Below are 21,803 nucleotides of genomic sequence, written 5' to 3'. Positions count from 1 at the left end.
CGCATTTTGACCAAGCCTGAAGAGGACAAATTCAGCCCTACACCTCCAATCCCCAAATATCCTAACTCACAGAAGTAAACCCAGCTGTACTGCTTACGGGTGAAAACAGTCAGTCCTACACAGAAAGGTACAGGTACTTTGCTGCATTTAAACCTCAGTTTCTGGGTGCTTATAACGAGATCGTAAGAATTCAGCCCCTGCTGAAGCAGGAAATGAGCACCTCAGCCTGCATAAACTTAGCGTTCCTTGTTTAATTTAGTACAATCTCAGTAATATTTGTTTTCAGAGTTTAGGAAGTTATTATAAAGCTAAAATAAGGTTTACAGCACTTTTTATCTGTAGAACTCAAAATTCTTAATATTGCAATTGCTTAGACAATAGACCTATTTGCATTAACTGCTTTTGGTATTTAGAATTTTTTTTTTTAATCACAGTTTCTCAAGGTTCAAAAAAAGCCACAACCTATAAGAACAGTTCTCAGAATGAATCTTTCAATGTAGTTTGGCTAATATACACCATGCTGAATTTTAAGGGCATGTAAATATTGGAAGTGTAATTATGCAGACGCTATTTTCATTACTGTAAATACATCTCAGGACCAGTACTAAAACTCCTGGTGTGAAGCTCCCCTTAAGAAGCTGCAGAACTCTGTATAGTCACCCTTTGTATATTCACAAATACATATACACAAATACACTATGCATATCTGTGTACGTGAGCAAACAGATGAGATGCCCCAAAGGGAGAGACAAAGTAGCACAGACAGGAAAGTTGGTGTCCTCTCTTATTTTCAGACCCCTTACACAAACCTTGTAATGTTTGGTTTTTTTTTTTATCTGAAAGCTATCTCTTGGATTAGAAATAGCAAATATAGTTCAACTTATTTCCTAGTTGCAGTAATGGAAGCTTGAAATGAGATTTCAGATACATGTATCATTTCCTTAGAAATAAATAAATATAAACCAGGTTTCACTGACCTTAGATTGTAATAGCCCCTCACTCATACCCTTGTGTCAACATAAGTACCGAGCTGACACCAACACGCAGTTTTTTGTGGATGGGTGATTTCCCTCCATCCTCCATTTTCTCCCAGTCAAGGAAGATCATGACACATCCTTCTTTCTGGCCTCGCACAGTCAGCAGCAACTTATTTCTGAACAAGTTGCTCAGATGGAAGGGATATTTAGGGGTTTTATGAAGCTCTGTATCAGTAGTTAAGGTAGTCAGTAGTTACCTTAGGCCATTGTGAGCTCAGCATTTTCCAGCTATTCATCTTCGCTTCCCTAAAGAGCTCTATAAAAGTTAACAGCACAAACATCACGCCATAGATTAGCGCAACTCATACAAATACACAATAACCAATGGGCAGCATAACCGTTTCTCTCTCCTGCGGCCGGGTCTGTGGCAGCAGGAGCCTTCACAGACCTCTGTGCAAACCTGGCGCTTAAAGAAACAGGAGAGAGTCATCGTCATCAGTGCGCAAGAGTTAACAGTCGGGTCACCAGCTGCGGGTGAGGCTGGAAAAATCACTGGGAACTGCAGTCTTGTTTCAATTTCTTCACTGGGRCAGACTTGCTCATCTCAGCAATTTCCCCTTGAGGAACATTATTATAAACAACTGTCCTATTTTTATGCAAATTCATGTTTTACAGGAGATGAGACAGTAATGACAAATTCTTCCCATTTCCTAACGCTAGATGAGAAAAACTCCACTCCGTAAAGAAGCAAAATTGTAATATCAGCGTGTCATTCTTAACGGGGGTGAAATATATTCCCTTATTAGCAGGAACAGAACATCATTTGTTCTTGTAACATGATCTGGTTGTCTGGAAAGAAAAATCCTAGTTAATCATTTTATTTTATTTTATTTTTTCCAATGACTGAAATTTACACAAATGAAAATAACTGGGGATTCATCATGGGTTGACAATACTTTTGGATTAATAACGGGTGGTGGCGCATCTCTGCTGAATTACTAACACCCTGACAGACAGACAGCAAACACCGCAGCCCAGCGCAGCCGTCTCCTACACGCCGCACCGTCCTTGGGCGTCAAGCAACACGAACCGCGCAGGTTACGAACGTTTCTCGCTTGCACAAATGGAGCCCTGGCTCTGCCTTACCTTGTCTCCTTGTCTTTGGGCATTGCAGGTGACCCGTAGCCAAAAGCCTGTCTGTCGGCTGGACTCGGCGCCGCCTCGGCCATGCCTGGGAGACCCAGGGCGCTGCGCGCTTTCGCCTCCGCGAACATGGGCGGTCCAGGCTCCTTTTTGAAGGACTGGCGGCCGGGGGAAGACCTGTCGGGCTGGATGGCGTGAGGGGGGACRTGGGCGTTGTGGTGAGGGTGCACGTCGACCATTCGCACGTCGGCCGCCCGGTGGGGCGACGCAGGAGGCGTCTTGGAGCCGAGAGTGGGCAAGTGGCTCTCCGGGTACTTGCGGGATTTTTGTCTGTACAGGGACTGCTCCAGCATCTCGGGTGGCATGGAGGGGTTACAGTAAGTGCTCGATGACCTCATGGTCCCGCGATGGTAAGCTACAATGTGATCGGGGACATCGAGGGGGTGTCCGGGGTGGGGYGCCGCCACACTCATCCTCCCCTCGTGGAACAGGTAGGGGTCACCATACAGACCTTCGTTTCGGATCAGAGCGAGGTTTTTGTTGCTCATGTCCTCGTCCGGCTTCACGTCCCTCCTCTCCAGAATGGCGCTCGGGCTGGGCGATATCGACCGCGAGGCCGGCAGGCTCGAGAGCCGGTCCCTGGGGATTGTCGCGTTGCCCGGCACCCCCAGGGGCCGGGCGCCCCCGTARGGGATGCGGGACGGCGAGGGCGGCATGGAGTGGGGCACCGGGGTGGCTGGCGGCGAGCTGGGCATCGCGTGCGAGGGGTGCGCGGCAGAGCCGGGCCGGGAGCCACCTGGCCCGTCTCGGCCCGTGTAAGCCATTTCCCTCTGCATCTGGAAATGAGAGCAAAAACATACAGGATGCAAAATTACCAAGTGAACAAAGCCTGATGCAAGTCCTGACGACCTTGATGCTATCTAGAGAAAGAAAAGCAAGCAAACTCRCTCAAAATTAAATAATTTGTCATCTAGATAAGTAAAACATCTTGAGACCTCAGTGCCTAAAGAAAATAAGATCCAGAGACAGCAAGAAAATGGACTGTATGTTATAGGAGTATGAGAGTTTTAAAAATGCTTTTACTTATCCAAATAACATCCTAATCTGTTATTCACAGATACCCAAGCTGAGATCAGGGTTTTTAGTGCCAGGTGCTCTAAGTACACAAAACAAACGACAGACTTAAACAGTTTAGTGACCAGTCAAACAAACACATAGGCTAGAGTTAACTGATCCCAAAGCAGGAAGAAAATGCTGGTGTTTTGACATCATATATAAGCCTAAGTCCTTAGACAAGGAAAATAAATATTACAACTAATTGGCCATTTCCTTCATTGCAGGAATTTGTCTTTTGCTAATTCCTCGACCCGGCCTTTATTTCTATGCACAATAATGCAAAGTATACACCATGCACAGGAGAAAAACACACGCAAACATTTATTGACAAGATATTTGAGGTGCATGAAAACGGTTATCCTACGTAATGCACGTGCCAAAGGTTTCCTGCATTGTAACGAAAGATAGCAGAGCTTCAGACACGTTGTGGAGCATGTGCTCCCAAAGCCACTAAACATTTTATTACAGTCCTAAAAGCAGCAGCAGTTAGTGCCAGCAGGAAGGAATGAACAAGCAAGGAAAAGAAAGGGAAAACACCAGTATGTTAGCATTTTGTTAACCAGCTATGGACACGGCTGAAAACCGCAATGAATACACATGCACTAACTTCTGAGACTGAAGCGTCTCGCCCTGCCCAGCAACAACCTCTCTAGGTGACTGAACATTGTCACTGACAGGCACAAGAGAAAATCCTGCTCTAGCACATGTGATGTCCCTGCTATGGCATGGTTATGGTAATGGGGACAAAGAGGGAGGTGAAAAAGTCAGCTGTGTGCCACCCCAAACATAACGGAAAAAAAAAAAAAAAAATCACAGCTTCTAAAACACGAGTTGGCAACCTCARCTTCCCTCACCATCACTTCCAGGTGGGTCTGGAAAACTCCATGTCACTGAACCCAACAACACATCCCTGAGGTTATGCAGCACACACTGATGTGCAGTGGAAGTTGTTGATTTGAAATCTTCAGCATTTCCCTGCCGCTCGCTCCTTGTTTTGACAATATGACTGGATCCACTGCAGTTAGTGATCCTTGGCTGACAAACCAAGAAATTGTATTCTACTCCTGCCCCACCACAGGTTTTTCCACTGGTGAAGGAATTACAATGGCAGTGTATAAACAATTGCTGTTCTCATCATGGCAGGCTCCACACCTGGGAATTACAAATGACGTTCCCCAGGGCCAGAGATCAAAAGTTTGCAGTATCAGGTATCAAAAAGAAGAAAGGAGATAACCTGACTGTGGCCACAGCAATAACAAACAAGTGTAACAGAACAAAGGAGCGCATTGGGATGGGTTATAAATGAGCCAGAAAGTCTTCCAGCCAAGGAGGGATGTTGGATAGTTTTTTCATTTGCACAGAGAATTACTGTCATGTGGAATTTGAAATAAAATATAACTAAACAGTATTAATAAAATTATCAGTGGGCATTCAACATAGTTGTCCATCCAGCTTTAAGAAATACTGCAACATGCTGAGCTGTATTGAACATCCAGATGCTGGACCTCAGCCAAAGAATGAAAAGGGTCCTGCTGACTCTGGGCAGCTTTGGGGGTCACACCTCCAGGGACATCTAGCAGTAGATGTTTGCACTGACAGAAGATCACGCAGAGAGAAAGCACTCCTTGGTCCCCACCACCCAAGCTAAGCATGCTAAGTTTAGTCATTTCAGCTAAAGCTACAACAGGTACAATAGTAATATTTCAAGGCACAGAAACCACAGACATAGGGCTGCACTGGGTTACAGTGAAAGGAAAAGTCCAGTGTTAGTAGAAGAGAGAAAATTTCCAAGGAAAACTTTGAAAAGGACAGGTTTAATATCCCCTAACTTCTGGGCCTCATATTCCCATATATGCTCATTCACATTTCATGAGTCAAAGAAATCCTTCAAAGAAAAATTCCTATTTGCCACATTCATATATTGCCATACATTAAGATGGAAATGAGGAGTTCAAACATGGGGCTAAGCTACTGCTCAAAACACAACTGGTCAGAACTTGACATTTACCCTATGTCCAAGTACTGACCTATATGCTCCTATTTACTTTTGCTTTGCATTAAAATAGCACATGGAGTACATAGCCTGAATCAAGGCCCTACTGGGCTGGGCAGGGCACAGATGCTTGTGCAGACAACCTCTTCCTCAAAAGTTCACGTACTATTTTAAGATGTGACTCAGTCCCTGGGTGGAGCGTGCAGAAGGGGAGCGCGGTCAGAGCCACAGAGTCCAAGGGTGCCCRCGGCAGGAGCACTGGGGCACGCGGGCTGGGCAGGGACATGGGCCAGCAACAGGGTGGTGACAGACAAGTTACTGTGTGGATTACAGCATCTCCTGTCACCTGTTCAATATTTTTCTCTCTTCCTGCTTTTCTGCTCTCTAAAATCTTCAGATTCTTCCCTAATGAAACTTCTGAAATGCGTAGGATGTTTTTCTCATCTGTACATCTTTCGTGGGGTATTCAAGGCATGCTACTCTCTTTCTCTCATATATACAGCTCTTTCTCTCCTGTTTTCTTCTTCCTGCCCTCCAACTCAAAATCCCTGTGTTGCTCAAGGCAAAGACATACTCTAGTAGGTGGGCTGTCCCAAGCCACATGTTCTTAGACTTGAACTGCATGACTGAGGGACAATGAAAGAGGATTTGGGGCTTATCTGAGCCTGCAAATGCTATGTGCTATCACAGCCAATTGCTTTGAGGGCAAAAGGAAAAAGGTTTTAAGGCAAGCATGGGATCATGTGCTTTCCAACTGCAGCCATGTAATATATTTGCCTGAGGGTGCGGTTTTCCTTAGCACATAGCTCTTCCTCGTTCTTACTGCTCATAGACTTTACATCCTTGAAATAGAAATTTGTTTGTCAGTCCTTCAGGTTAAAATATGACAAATGGCAAGTACTACAATTTCTGTATAAAACATTAGAAGGGAAAAGGCATCACTAAGAATCTTTCACTTCCTGTAGGAAAAGAGATCATACCCTGTTTAAGCAGCTCCTAAGGAGTTTTCTTGGTCTAACAACACTTAAGTCTGAAAAGTACAGATTTGGATTTTCTTTTTAAATGGAGCAATAGAGAAACTGGGCACATACTGAAGTGTAAACAGCATACAAAATCAGCTATGTTTTTCATTTCAGAATTACTTTGCATACTCAGTGAGTGGCTGTATTTTGAACGCAGTTATATGTGGAAAGATAGCAAACTGGCTATGCATCCACCCAAACATCTAAAAGGAGACCTTACGAGGAGTTTCCTTTGCTTCTGGGAGCTCTCCTAAAGGCCAGGCAGACCTGGCATCTCAGTCCACAGCAGAACACAAGGCTTACTCCCTCTCCTGGCCCCTTGAACATCACAGTTCCCCCGAAAGAAGGGCAGTCATGCTATTGTAAGCCTCATGGATAGCAAAGAGCAAGCTGCCATCCAGTGAACAGTTCAGCAGCTGGTGTTTTCTGCGTTACAATTCAGTCTGTCTTGTCTCCATCAGGACTAATATACCACTATGCTGATCTTCACACTAAACTCGTCACGACTGTCCTGCCTCAAGGGTCACTTTTGCAGTCTGTCCCAACAAGGGCATCTCATGATGAAGAAACCATCCTTACGGCTGTCTTGGGCTGCCTTCAAWGTATGTCATCTGCACCTGTAGCACACACAAGGCAGGGTGTGCACAGTCGTGCTTGCACGCACACCCAGGGAAACCCAGCAGTGCCAGTTAGTGCTGAACCTGCTGCTGATTCATGGGCACCACACCAACCCCTCCACCTCAGCCYACAGCTGGATCCCAGAGGTGCAGCCTGACTCACACCATTACCTGTTAACATCTCATAGCAAAACACAGGCAAAGGGAAAATTGGGGCAGGATTTCTGACCTGGCAGCCTTTCCCATTGCTCTCCCCGGCCTCATCTATGTCAATACAGAGCGCAACAACTGGCTTTGCCCCAAGAATTTCAGCCTGCCAAAATATGTAGATGATCCCTGTTCATCCATACACCTTCCCTGTGACACCCTGGAGTTTCCAGCAGACTCCAGTAATCACCTCTCAGGCATGTGAAGCTATTACTTTCTTACTCTCCCACTGACACCCTGTGTTGCCCTGAGGAAACTGCATCTGTGCTTTCCAATTTGGCTCACCCAACAGTAAGCTGAGGACACTTGCAAAGAACTTTATCAAGAGCCTGGAGAATCTGCTATGAAGCAGCTACAGAAATGCTAAGTACTGTTACAGCAATGATTAATTCATCTGTATGTAAAGAGACCTTTTAAGGAAATCACTCACCAGAAGAAAATCCTCTGCAAAGTGATACAATCCTTCACTTTGCTAATCAGGGGAAAGATTAATTAAAAGAACCTTAACAACAATACACTATTAGTTTTTTTTGTTTTTGTTTTTGAGAAAAGAACAAAGACAGCCTAATTGTACCAGCTGTCCCCAAACCTCAGTTTAATCAGTAGCTGCTCTGTGGTACCACTTCTGCCATGACTGATCTTTCATTCAGATTGGGTTTGGACATCTGAAAGTACAAATCATCTTTTGTAAAAAACTGTCAGATACAGTTCCAATATTTCTAAAATATTATCATTCACAATAAGAAATAGTGCACTTGAAAACTACAGAATTAATAGAGTCTGAAAACAACAACTTTTAAGCACACATACGATGATTGTCTATCTGAAGCCAAATCCTCCTCATGCTATCAGACATCACTGAAGGATTATCACACTTGTCTATTCTTGCCTATTTTTTGTATGCCTTTTAATTCCTATAAATTTTCCCTTTGTGTCAGGTGATTACAGAAAAAAATAGCTAGCTGCAGCTGTGGGTTCCTCCAACTGCCCAACACCATACTCACAACTGCAAACACATTAGTATCACTTATAGCTTGTCCTGGTCAGGAACTTTCCAATGAAAAATAATTTTAGCAGACAACACTAATTCATCAGAGCTGAAATATTTGGTAGAAACATCAGTAAAGCAAAAGTTGGCTGGAAAAAAATGGCAGATTTCAGTCAAACATGGACATGATTTCTTATCAGACATTCCTGGATGGCTCTAGAGCTTTGGATTTTCAGATTCATAGACCTGGGGCAATTTGGTCATAGCCTGCCCTGGGGCAGGGACCCCAGCTCCCTCACGGTCTCATCTGCAGAGCCGGGCACATGACAGTTCTGGGATGGTCTTCTAGAGTCTGTGATAAAATATGCCAGGGGTTTCAATGTCTATAGTTCCTCAGCAATGCTTCCAGACTAGAAGTTAACTTGTCGCTTTTGGCTAAGGATGGACCCCCTGACGCTCAAAATAGAGATTTGAGGGCACGAAACAGCTAGCCTAGGTTCAGCTTGGAGACCTGGCCTCAGCTGAGTCCGGCCCCACAGTGCAAGGTTCTAGGAGCTGCCAGGTTCCATGATTGTTTTTCATTATGGTAACCACATGCTGGTATTTCCAAAACAATTTTAAATTTCAGTGTACAGGTATTTTTTTTTTATTGTGCCAAAACAGAATTTCAAATATCTAAGTTTTTGGACATTTTGGAGAATTCTGAAACCCAGCTAGCTCCACTCTTAACATGTTCCACATATTTCCATAGTCTTTTTCTGGATGCTTTTCTAGATAAGGAGTTTCAGGAAACTGAGAGATGAGATTCCCAGAGGAATCTCAGCATTCATTATAATTCACTCCTCATCCTTAGCAAGTATTTGGGTTTCAATTCTTCAGCTTCTTTTGCATAGATTTGGTAAATGTCCAGCTGCAAAATCTTTGTATTACAATGCATAAAGAGTTGAGCTAAAAATTCAGAGGGTCTACGAAACTGTAATTTTCTGGTTCTAACGATAACAGCAGAACAGAATACTTAATGAAACATATATGGATACAGGAAGAGAATCATTTGGTTTTCCTTCCTCCATCTATGCTATTAATTTTATGCTTTTCTTTCCACTTATCAGCAATGCTGTAAGCAGTCAATATTAGGTGTTTCTTTGGACATGCCCATCTATGGTAAATGATGGCAAATCCACCCAATCCTCCAATATCTATACTCATAAACCAGCAGAGAACCAGCAGATGGATGTTCACTGCCCTAGCTGATGGAAGCTGGAGCACATAACTGTAATCCTCCAAAGAGGGGATGTGTGTGTTCTCCTAAGCTCACCTTGATCAGGTGTCATCATCAGATGACTCTGTATTGCTGCAATATCCAATCTCTATGCCATTCTGCATGTTGAGCAGGCATATGCAAAGCATGTGGCATAAGCACTGTTTCACCCACTGGGAGAGAGTCTTTATGGTACAATATGGTGACTGCCCATGCACTGGCCTGAATTAAGCACAGCTCAGCCACACCATCACTTCCCTTCCCATATGACAGGACACCAAGCACGTTCTTAACATTATTGTTCCTTATTTTATACCTGTATCTTTAAAGCACACTTGCATGTGAATACAACCCCTACAGCTATCCAAATGTTTTAACTCATGGTACTTTACATGTATCAATATGTCCTTCTATATCCCTGACTACATATAAATTTAATTCATACCATATCCTAAAGCTCCCATGGGGAAAACAAAAAACACCTATTTCACTTTTTACTGAATGCAAAACAGATCTGTAAAACTCTAAGTTAACCACAAAACAAATTTAATGGTAATATCAAAAATAATGTCTGATTGCTCCACCCTGGCTCTAAGTCAGCGCACATGTTGAAGATGGATCTTGCAAACAAGCAGAGAGGAGAGCTTCAGACCTAATTCTAGGCAATCTGCTTGTTCAGGCATTTTTTCAGCTATGCTTAAACCATCTGGGTATTTGTTTCTACAATTAAAAACAGTAAAACACCTGTTTTTTCTTAAGACAACATTGTTACCTACAGACAAATAAAATAATCTCTGGTTAAAATTTTGCTCTGAAATAATTAAAGCCACTTACTGTTACTTAAGGAAATCACCTGTTTGACTACAGCARTAAGATGAACATTTGGTTCCACTTCTTCTAATAAAGCACTTTTTGTTTTCAGCCTTGAATCTAAATCCTCAGTCTACAGTATAATATTTTATATAGCCATGCCTTCTGGGAAAAGGTTTTTAAACTGTAAAAAYGTTCCTTGTTCTCTCTGCTCACAACAGGGGCGGGCTATCTTGCTTTACCCGGTCATCTAAGTAATGCTGCTTCAATAGACTGAAGTACTTTTCCACATGACAAGCCTGCAATTTCTCCTCCCCTTCAAAATTAGTCACTAAATAACCTCCTTGGCATGTCACCCAGTCACAAACTGTGTGACACTRTGTGATTCAGTCGCTCAACCATTTCTTAATGTGTGCCTATAAGATATATAGAAAGAGACTAACACTATGGAATGAAGTACAAGAGAGACTCACAAAGGGGAAAGCCATAAATAAAACAGTGAGTAACCTTCATTAAGGTAAGAGAGTGCATTTCTGAAAGCAACAATATGAAACACATACATATTAATTCCCCAACAGGAGAAGCTCTCAAATTATTTAGCAAACCCAGCACACACAATTTTAGAAAAAAAATACAGCAGTTATTAACTTAAGAAGCTTTTAAAATTATCAGATTGGTAGTGACATTTGATAGAAAGAGGCACAAACCCCTTCCCTAGGACAAAGCACCTAAGCGCGACAGGAGGCTGTCTACTCATTAACCAGCACCTTAGCAGCTCCGCTGAGCCGAACTTTGGGGCCACCATAAATCAATCTCATTGCTATCTCCGCAGCACACCATGGAAGCAATTATGATCACTTTTTTCTAAAAAGGGGCACAATAGAAAGGCAAATGTCAAAAAAAAAAAAAAAAAAAAAGGAAGCATGCTTCCCTCCCTTCCTCCTCCTCTCCCCAAAAGACCAAATAATACAGAAAATGTATTCTTAAAAATGCAGTATTTACAGGGTGGAAGAGATGGCACATAAAAGCCACAGGATAATCTCATAATACAAGCACATCACAGCTCTGCAGTTATCTTCTGGGTTGTTTTTCATTTTAAGTAAAGGGTTGCCTATATTATTTTGACTGCTGTTCAAAAGAATCAAAATACAATTTGAGGCACATGAGCATGAGCTAATATCGATGTAGAGAACCAGTTAGGATGGGACTTTACTGGAGTGACATTTCTATTTTGCAGGACTCCTCTCAGCCTCTCAGACATTAGTGAGGGAGACAACACACATTGCCATTACAAAAGGGTAATCTGACACATGAAAATTTAAGTAACATGATCAAGATCAATAGCAGATCTGGTAGCCAAAACTAAACATCGGTATGTTCCAGGCCTTACTGCATCCTCCCCAACAGCAACAGAAGTCCTCTAGAATTGTAGACAGCTATTGTGTACTCTTATTTGTACTGTACATTGTAAATTTGTATGTCATTATTGGTCTTGATAAAAACTTCACAGAATTTACGTGTAGCATAACGTAAAAGGTCTTTTTTAGGAGTGTAAAAATATTCATTTCATCTTAAACATGCAGTTTTCAATTTCACTGTAAAAATATTTTAAAATACAATTGTTATTAAATATTTACACTAGAACTATAATAAAACAATAACACAGAACAGAAGCAATGTTAAACATTTATTTTGATTTTAAATTTAATCAGTCAAGGCTTGTTTCTTGCAGTATAGGAATAAAGCAGTATTTACCATTGAAGCATCTGGTTTATATTTGGCAGGTTTAACTAACCAGTCAAGCATTCCCTTTTAATGAGTGGATGTATATACTTGACCTAGTTAAAACACTGGTTAGGTCTGCTGACCAACCAGACTGAAAAACTTGAAAAGAAAGATACAAACAAATTATTGTAACACACATTTATGCCACACATGCTTTCCAACAAGTGCAGAATATACTCTGACATTTATGTTCTTCCTTACAGACCAACAAACCTGCAGTGAGAAATCACATTATTATGCTAATATGCAGGATAAGAAAGACCACTATATTTCATTGCAGTTTCTCTGCTATGAATTGCAAGCTGGTAGGATGCACATTTTCAGTAATTGGACTCTAGCATGATAAAGTATATCCCAGAACATCAGACACTATAACTAGTTCTCCATACAGATAGCACTATGTGCTGTAGTCTTCAAGTATRTCTGATGCATATGAAGAGTTTTTCATATGAGGAATGAATCTTTTAATTTTAAAGTGTATCAGGCCCAGCATAATAAATATTGCATGGCTATATCATTACCAAGGCTATAATTTAATCTGTAGGTTCTAACAAMGCACACAAACCATTCAAGCATCACTTTCCATTTCAATTACTTTATCAGAGCCCTCAGGCCCTGCCTATCTCGCTATGCATTATCTTCCATGTAATTAGTTGCCATATATTTGTTTATAATGTACTATAAGGAACGAGAGCTCTTTTCCTGTTTAACTCCCACATAAACAAAGGGCATGCCCCTAAGAGCTGCAACACTCAGGCTTCACCAGTGTCAGGCCCAGAAGTTTGGATTAGCCTATTACTTTGAAATCTATGTTAAAGTGTATGTTAAGAAAGGCCCAAGTTACCACTGAGCTGAATCACCAGTCACAACAATTTCCTCTACAATGTTATTAACATCATTAGTCCCTTGGACCTTTGCTTATCACATTGATTTATTTTCTCTTTTCTCCCCTCATTCTTCAGTGGAAAAGTGTTAGAGAAACAACAGCAGGAAAACATGCATTTATAAAGCTAAAGAACATTTTAAAGTCTTCTGTGGGGTATACATACAAGGCATGGACGTATCTTATTGTTTGACTGCTGATCACAGTTCTTTCTATTCCTCACAACAGTTCTTTTGGTTCCTATTCYCTTAATAATACTTCCATGGATGGAAATAATTAAGCAGTTAGTGCCTTGTACTGCTGTAAACAACTGTTTTCTTGCCAGAAAACAGAGAAGCACTTACAGGCTGGAGGGCTTGTTGCTAATTCAGGACTTGGTTGTGCTCTCAGTGCTCTGGAGAAAAGCTTGCGATGGAGTCAGTGGGAGTTTTGCTTAAATGCAACAAGATAGTGCAGTCCAGCAGAAGCCAAATGGGAAGACAGTTTGTTGATGATGTTTTTTTCACAACTACAATCCAAGGGAGGTATTATTCCTTTTTTTCTTTTTTTTTCTTCTTCTTTTTTCTTCCCCCCTCCAAATGAAGGTTTTACTTGACCTTATCAATCYGATAGCCCACCCAGCATCTAATTCTGATCCAAGAAAGTGGTAGTTTAAGGGGACAAAGACCTATGGAGTTGTCTACAGGATCTCCTGGAGCTGCAGCCTCTGTCACGCAAGACTCCTCAAGGCAGCAGAGGCATTTCCCTGCATGTCTTCTGCTCAGGCAAGCACAATGACAGAGATCCCTCAGTAACGTTATCCATTTTCTGCAACAAAAGGAGCAAGACTGACCCCTAGCTTTGCCTCCAACTGTTCAGCAGAGGAAGAAAAGAGTGGTCATATCCAACCCTGGTCTCAGCCTCAGCTGTTTCCCTACAGGAAAAATAGGGGAGCAGATCACGCACCCAACTAGGTTATGCTGGTGCCACTGCCCTCACACTGCTCTGCATGATCCCAAATAACTCTTTCAGATCAGTCTCAGCTTTCTCTCCAGGCAACTGCCCATATTTATACCTGCAAGAATTTCTGTAGCCCTTCCCTGAAGATGGAAAATCATGCAAGAACGCTTCTTTGAGTTTGAGAGGTGAAGCTAAGGAAACAGGGAGAGAGCAGAACAGTTCTCTCTGCCTGACACGTATTGGACTTGAGATTATGTAGAGACCAGACTATCTTCTCCCAAGCATACATTTTATTTGTTCTTACCTCTGTTTACGGATTCCTAAGGCACTTAGTGAAATAGATCTGTCTTGGGGTAGAAACAAGTACCATAAAGTTCTGTCCTAGTACAGTTATTCCAAACTCCTAGTTCTTTTAAAACAAACAAACAAAAAAACCCACATATAACCCCCCCCCCACACACACACACACGTACACACACAGAGCCCATAAGTAGTAGCTGGAATCACAGAATCGCTGAGGTTGGAAGGGACCTCTGGAGATCATCTAGTCCAACCCCCCTGCTCAAGCAGGGTCACCTAGAGCACAGTGCACAGCATTGCATCCAGGCGCGTTTTGAATATCTCCAGAGAAGGAGACTCCACCACCACCTCTCTGGGCAACCTGTTCCAGTGCTCTGTCACCCTCACAGTGAAAAAGTATTTCCTCAGGTTCAGATGGAACTGTCTGTGTTTCAGTTTGTGCCCGTTGCCTCGTGTCCTGTCGCTCGGCACCACTGAAAAGAGTCTGGYCCCATCCTCTCAACACCCTCCCTTCAGATACTTGTACACGTTGATAAGATCTCCTCTCAGCCTTCTCTTCTCCAGGCTGAACAGGCCCAGCTCTCTCAGCCTTTCCTCATAAGAGAGATGCTCCAGTCCCMTAATCATCTTTGTAGTCCTTYGCTGGACTTGCTCCAGTAGTGCCACATCCCTCTTGTACTGGGGAGCCCAGAACTGGACGCAGTACTCCAGATGTGGTCTCACCAGGGCTGAGTAGAGGGGGAGAATCACCTCCCTCGACCTGCTGGCAACACTCTTCCTGATGCCCCCCAGGATACCATTGGCCTTCTTGGCCACAAGGGCACATTGCTGCCTCATGCTTAACTTGGTGTCCACCAGCACTCCCAGGTCCTTCTCCGCAGAGCTGCTTTCCAGCAGGTCAACCCCCAACCTGTACTGGTGCATGGGGTTATTCCTCCCCAGGTGCAGGACCCTGCACTTGCCTTTGTTGAACTTCATGAGGTTCCTCTCCGCCCACCTCTCCAGCCTGTCCAGGTCTCTCTGAATGGCAGCACAGCCCCCTGGTGTATCGGCCACTCCTCCCAGTTTTGTATCGTCAGCAAACTTGCTGAGGGTGCACTCTGTCCCTTCATCCAGGTCATTGATGAAGAAGTTGAACAAGTCTGGACCCAGTACTGACCCCTGGGGGACACCGCTAGCTACAGGCCTCCAACTAGACTCTGTGCCACTGATCACAACTCTCTGAGCTCTGCCATTCAGCCAGTTCTCAATCCACCTCACTGTCCACTCATCCAGCCCACACTTCCTGAGCTTGTCTATGAGGATGCTATGGCAGACAGTGTCGAAAGCCTTGCTGAAGTCTAGGTAGACAACATCCACTGCTCTCCCCTCATCTACCCAGCCAGTCATTCCATCAGAGAAGGCTATCAGATTGGTTAGGCATGATTTCCCCTTGGTGAAGCCATGCTGACTACTCCTGATCACCTTCTTTTCCTCCACATGCTTGGAGATGGCCTCCAGGATGAGCTGCTCCATCACCTTTCCAGGGATGCAGGTGAGGCTGACTGGCCTGTAGTTCCCTGGGTGGATGAACCACTATAAAGGGGACATGCAGTTTGAAAGCTTCACTGCTGGCAAAGACGACCGCTCTGTAGAACAGATGGCTCTTGCAATGTTGAGCAACCTGTACATGAAGCCTTTGAACCTGCACATATGTGAGCATCTGAGCTCCAAGAGAACAATGCTTCATTGTAACAGGTATATTAATTTTCTTATATATACATAAGTTAATACACATACACACACACACATATATATATAGTATACACACACACAGATATGCATATATATATACATACCAATAGAAAATTTTTGGCCTAAGCTTTGGTGATTGTAGATTTTGAGCATAATAAGGAATTTTAAATTTTTAGGGATTCAAAAAATTAAAGGCAAGCAAGTACAAGTAGGCAAATCCTGGGGGTGCTGGAAACTCTATAGGCCTCTCAAAAGTTATTTTAAGTTTACTAGAGCCAACTTCCACTGGAGTCACATGAAGAAGGTTCTGGTTCTGCAAAACTGAACTATTACGTCAGGTCTGCAGTCTGTCTCTCTACCCCGTAATTTAAACCTCATGGTCCCCCCTTATTTCTGCACTGATTTTAACAAAGTGAAAGTTCCTAGCTATAGCAAAGTTTGTATCACAGACATACATTAAACATCTCCCAAAAGTTAAGGTGACACTACTGGTTGATCTGTATGGAGGATTTTTTCTCACTTACTGTTAACTCCATCAAAAGTCAGCTAGGCATCTGCAATAGTCCATGCATTCCCTCCTCAGGTAGGTGAGGGAAACTGCCCTCTGGACCTCCCCACCTCTCTCCCCTGATTGCAGTGGGAGGTAACTTCCACCCTAAACTTACGAGGATTAGACCGTTTTTCCTCATTCTCTATTGTAAGCCTGCCCATATGTCTTTTCATTCAGTTCACTCTCTGTTCTGCTTTTCATCCTGTTCCTAGCCCCCCCCCTTTTTTTTTTTGGTAACTCAGACTGAGATACTGTAACTAGAAGGAATAATGGCAGTTTCATTCCAACTGCTGCTTGCTAGTCCATGCAATGAGCTTTGCTGTGATCCACTTGGTGGAACCAACCTGGCCTGTGGTTCCTGCTTGATCGTGTTAAGAATTACATTGTTTCTAGCCTGAAGCTGGTAATAAACACTATTTATTTGTCAACAGATCAATATAGAAGTACCTCCATTTCTTCATTCACTAGTGCCTCTGTCCTACCATTATCATTTTCTTAAGCCTAAGCTTTTTAAGCCTAAATGCAGAAGACTAGATTTGTAACATGAAATTTCTCCTGCACAGTCAATAAGCAAAGCAGAAATATTAATAAAAAATAGCTACAGTCATATGCTGCAAACATTTAAATAATCCATAAATCATGATACTGGGAAGAGATAAAGTAGGTAAAGAAGAAAAATATATGAAAAACAAAAAGGGAATTCTAAGGGTGGAAACTATAGAAGAAACAGGAAAAAAAAAGAGCAAGACACAGTCTGTGAAAAGGGACCAGAGATGAAAGARAGTAAGATTGGAGGTGAGATGCTGAGAATTAAATAGAGGAAAGGGATAATAAATAAAAAAGGAATAAAAAAAATAGGAGAATTAAACCAGGCAAAGTGGAGGAACTGAAGAGGAACAGAGGAATTAAAGAGAATATAGTGTAGGAAGGGAAATTCAACAAAAAAGTAATAATAAAAATGCAGTGAGAACGAAAAGTGAGAGTGAAAAAACATGAGTTAATGCAAATTTTCTTCAAGGCTAAAAGATTTTGCTTTAATTCTTGTTTTTACAATGCCATAGCATAGCAGGCATGGGAGGGAGAGAGAAGGAAGAGAGGAGAAGAGGGAAGAAAAAGTAGAAAATATATCCAACATAAACTTGTATGGTTTGGGTTAATATTCTGATGTTTTGTGGTTTTTGGCAAGGGTGGTCCAAACATGGTGGGGKTTTTTTAGGAAAGAAATGAGCAGAGCACTCCAGGTAAATGCTGACTGGAGCGACCACGTGAATGCTTCAGGAACTTTTTGACTCCGGAGGCAGCTGTGGGCAAAGAAGCTACAACCATTGCTTGCTTTTGAAATCCACTCTCATATTCAAAGCAACCATGTCTGAGATGCACTTCAAAGCTACAAATGGCTTTTGAAACTTAGAACTAAGTAAGTTCAGCCATTCCCACTAAAGATGTAGTTAAGATTCAAAATAACTTCATCTCCTTCAGATACTGCAGAAAACACAGGCTCTCTGCAGGTGAGGCCTCAGCACAGCATCATYGGGACTTGCCATGCAGCAAGACTGAGTGCCAACAGATCATGTTAAGGTGGATGTTCCCCGTTGCACGTGTTTGGTCATTAGTGGGGGACATCAGAAACTCTAGTCTGATTCACCATCACACTTGACAAGYGGCAATACGTGTTGAGGTGTGCATTATTACACATGTGCTTACTTCGCATAAGACTTATTCCTTTATTGATTCCAACATGTTATCAAGCCCTTGACCCCATACACCTATGACTGCTTACCCAAGGACACTTGCATCTCAAAAGGTTTTGATTATCATATCATCTAATGGCCCTTCCCATTCCTAGGCCAAGACCACCTTTTCAGATTAAAACAAGAATTCAATGTAAAGGGAAAGGGAAAATAATGTTAYGTTTAACTTCTTGCCATAAATAGGTTGACCTTACAATATGTACCAGACTAGATCTAGCTAGAGGGGCAGGCTCTACACTTGTGCCCACCTGGTTGCATCTTTCCTGAACCTATTTGCACTCCCAAGTTGTCATTGTCACAGATTAGCTGCCAAAATGAAGAGCTTYGGCAACATGCTAGGCAAGCTCTCCTTAGAGGGGAAGAGAGTGTGAGGCCACGTCAAGCCTGGCCCCAAGCAGTCCCACAAGGACTTCTAGTCTAGCCATGCTTTAGGCAATTYGAGCACAATGATCTGAGGACACTGACCCGTGGATGAAACGCAGCACATTTTGCATTGGCCTGGCCCATAACACAATTAACCACACACAGGCCTGATTGAAATCACAGTGCATCTGTGTGGGGGTTTTACTCCCCCATCAACATTTCATTGTTTAAGCTATCACCCCGGTACCAGTCTGCACAACTTCATTCCTGACTGGCAAGACAAACATCCAGATCAGCCAACCTGGCAGGCATTCATTTCTGCATATTTATGAGCATATTTCATTTCTCACAAACAGATGGAATGTGAGATTTAAAAATAACATTTAAATTATCCAATTAAGCAGAGAGGAGTTAATAAATCTCTCATACTTCATTTTCCTATGTTTCCCTAGTGTACTTTCCAGACAGAGTAGCTTGGTGGGTACGTTAAGAAACCTCTTAGCATTTCGGCCAAGATTTTTCAGGGTGTTATCACAAACGACAAAAATATAAAAACACTGAAACATTACACATTTCAATTATAGAATGGTCAGATTTACATAATTACATCATTGGTTTGCCAATATCCACATTTATCTCATCAGTGTAGCATGGCCCACCCAGCCCATAAGCTATTATACTCTTTGGACTGAACACAAAAGCTATCACTGATTTTTTTTTTTTTTTTTTTAAGTTAAGTTAAGTTAACATTACGACACCCCTCATCATTAATGCTGCATTCAAACTACTTGTTTGTTTTACTTTTCTACAGCTGCTTTTTAGGTAGAATTTTCTGAAAATAAACAGGAGTTGCCTAACTCATGAAGGTATAGCAGGCCTTTCCTCCCTCCACCCCCCATTCCTCTTCAAGAGATCAAGCACATCATGCACATAACATAGACAGCCACCACCAGTGCAGGGAGCCAAACCCTTCAGACCAGTCTCAATTTCAGCACTTCCTCAGGGCACCACTGAACTGGTAGGGTCATCTCTTTTTTCCAAAAAAGGAATAGTTTCAAACATGTACATTTCTAGCACAGATCAGCATTTTTGTTTGGTTTAAATATGCTGTATATCAGATTTCTGCTCTTTAAAAAAGGAAACACTCTTAGTAACTGAACTCATAAATCAAAATAAATGCATGGCTTTCTGACTTTCTGTACTAACGACTCAGCTCTTATTTTTGTTCCATATTTGTAGCTCTTCCCACTGTGCTGAAGTCAAATAAAACTGAACAAGTTGATATAGTTAAACAAAAATAAAGGAAAACATAACCTTAATCTCATCTGGCATTACCAAACAACTGAGTCAAAATGCAATTTCTATTACAGACATATGGAATATGTTAGGATGTAAATAACACAAAATATTATAAAATACAGCTGATATTTAAAAGACCTAAGAAGCATGTGTACACCTGTAACCAGCTGTTTCTCCCATTATAAAGACACAGCAAATCAGAAAAAATAAGTTTCTGTGCTGAGTTTTGGATTCAGCACTATTTGCAGAAGGAATGGTCATGGAAACCTTATGTGCCTGGATTTTGCAATACATGTGTGTCCAAGCTGAACTGAGTCTCAKAGCTGTAAGGCCCAGCAAGTATTTGCAGTCGTCAAGTACATCTTTTGTAACATGAAATGTGCTATCAGTGCATCAGTTAGAGTTTTCTTTGATTGCAAACTTCTTCCAATATTGTTTGAGCCCTACTTTCTCTTTTTATTTTACTTCCATCTATCCCCCAAAAAAGCATAAGAATTGGTCAGCATGACTGACCAATTACTAATTAAACTAATTTAGTTTATCCTAAGGGGAAGCTATCTGTAGTAAATACTAAGTGTTTGCATGGGCCTAGCCCTTTACCCAACACACCCTTTTGGTCTTTTCACTCAGTCACATGTGGTTCTAATTTGCAATGATGTTAAAAAAAAAGAAAATTCATACCAAAAAAACAAAAAACAAAAACCAGCATGACATAATTTCTCATGGAGCTCTGTTGCTTGCTAATATTTGCAACTGTCTTGTTTATGCCAGCTGAGGGTTTTTTTTGTTTGTTTTTTTTAACCCCAGCTCTTACATGCATCCAAGAAAAGATATTTTTACCGCTAACTTTTTCAGAAGTCTGATTAGCTTTCTAGAGTCCATGTTAGAAGTACAATCCAACATGAAGAATAACCAAGGTCCTCAGGTATGTGGATGTCTTCTCCTAGATACCAGGTGCTGGTTTACTTCTCTTCCTYGGCAAAAGGAAGACAGTGACAGAATTAATTCTCTCTAGCATTCATCAGGCTTATCTAGAGGCAGAAAATTAATAGTATATTGAAGTAAAGACCGAGTGGAAGGCAGAGAATTTGGGTCACGACCATGAAGTATCACATTTTGGATTTGTGAAAAACTTCTTGGGAAAGCTAAGGTCCTGACTGATTAGTGAATGGCAGGTTTGAAGAAGAAGAAACATTGCTTCTAAGTTTGTGTGGATATTAAGACTCTCAGTACCAAAACACTCACCTCCACAAAGTGATTTTTAATCCCTCTTCCAGTAAAAGTTCATCTAGAAAGCTAACCAGAAGTCATAAAACTTGGTTGGACTTTAGTACTAAAGCAGAACGTATGGGACTCCAGCAATTCAGATAAGCTACCTGGTTTACAAAGGAAGATTGACTCCCGAAAAGGTAGGTCACAGCCATGACTATTTTTATCATCTGTCAATGTGTTTAGGGAGCTCTGGCAACATCTGACTCTGCCAAGTACTTAGGCATTTTGAGTAAACAGCCAAATTACTGCAAATTGTTCTACTAAACGCAAGGGTAATGATTAAAAGAGTAAAGCGTCTAAAGAATCGGAACAAGGAAATATTCTGTAAAAACAGGTGGAGTAAGACTGAAACCAGAAAACAGCAGACAATAAAAGTGGACTCAAATCCAATCCTTATGTTTTTATTCAGGGAATGTTCCCAGTAAAGGCAGCAAAAGTTTTGCCCAAGAACCTCAGACTTCTGTGAGAGATGCGACTTCCAATTTCAATGACGGGCTGAAGAGACCTTCACACAACAGAAATCATATGGTGTTGTTAAGTAACTTCATCAGCTCCAGGGCAAGCACAAAGCAGACCTCAACATGAAAGCCAGGCTAGCTTGAATACAGCCTTAGTGGGAAACAAAGAACTCTCCCTCTAAAAATTCAATTAAAAAGACTGTATCATGGTCACATGATCTATTTCAACACACAAAACTCATGGGGAGTTTCTAGGTAACTGTTTGCAATATCTGCTATATGACACTCCTCTCAGACTAACTGAAAGATTACTGTGTGGGTGCGGCAAGCTCACGTTT

General features: G+C 41.9%; 1 protein-coding gene across 2 annotated transcripts in view; it reads right to left on the bottom strand.

Moving 5' to 3' along the window:
* KIAA1217 (KIAA1217 ortholog) overlaps positions 1-21,803 on the bottom strand; it is a 187,240-nt gene that overhangs the window by 48,387 nt on the left and 117,050 nt on the right. For both annotated transcript variants that reach the window (XM_026065772.1, XM_026065771.1), the window contains exon 6: positions 2,124-2,956. In XM_026065772.1, the coding sequence (XP_025921557.1) occupies positions 2,124-2,956 (833 nt within the window). The remainder of the gene's footprint in view (positions 1-2,123; positions 2,957-21,803) is intronic.

The sequence above is a fragment of the Apteryx rowi genome, unplaced genomic scaffold (assembly GCF_003343035.1).
Source record: "Apteryx rowi isolate R43461 unplaced genomic scaffold, aptRow1 scaffold_231, whole genome shotgun sequence".
Classification (NCBI taxonomy): Eukaryota; Metazoa; Chordata; class Aves; order Apterygiformes; family Apterygidae; genus Apteryx; species Apteryx rowi.
The sequence above is the reverse complement of the archived record's forward strand: the minus strand, read 5'-3'. Positions and strand labels throughout refer to the sequence as shown.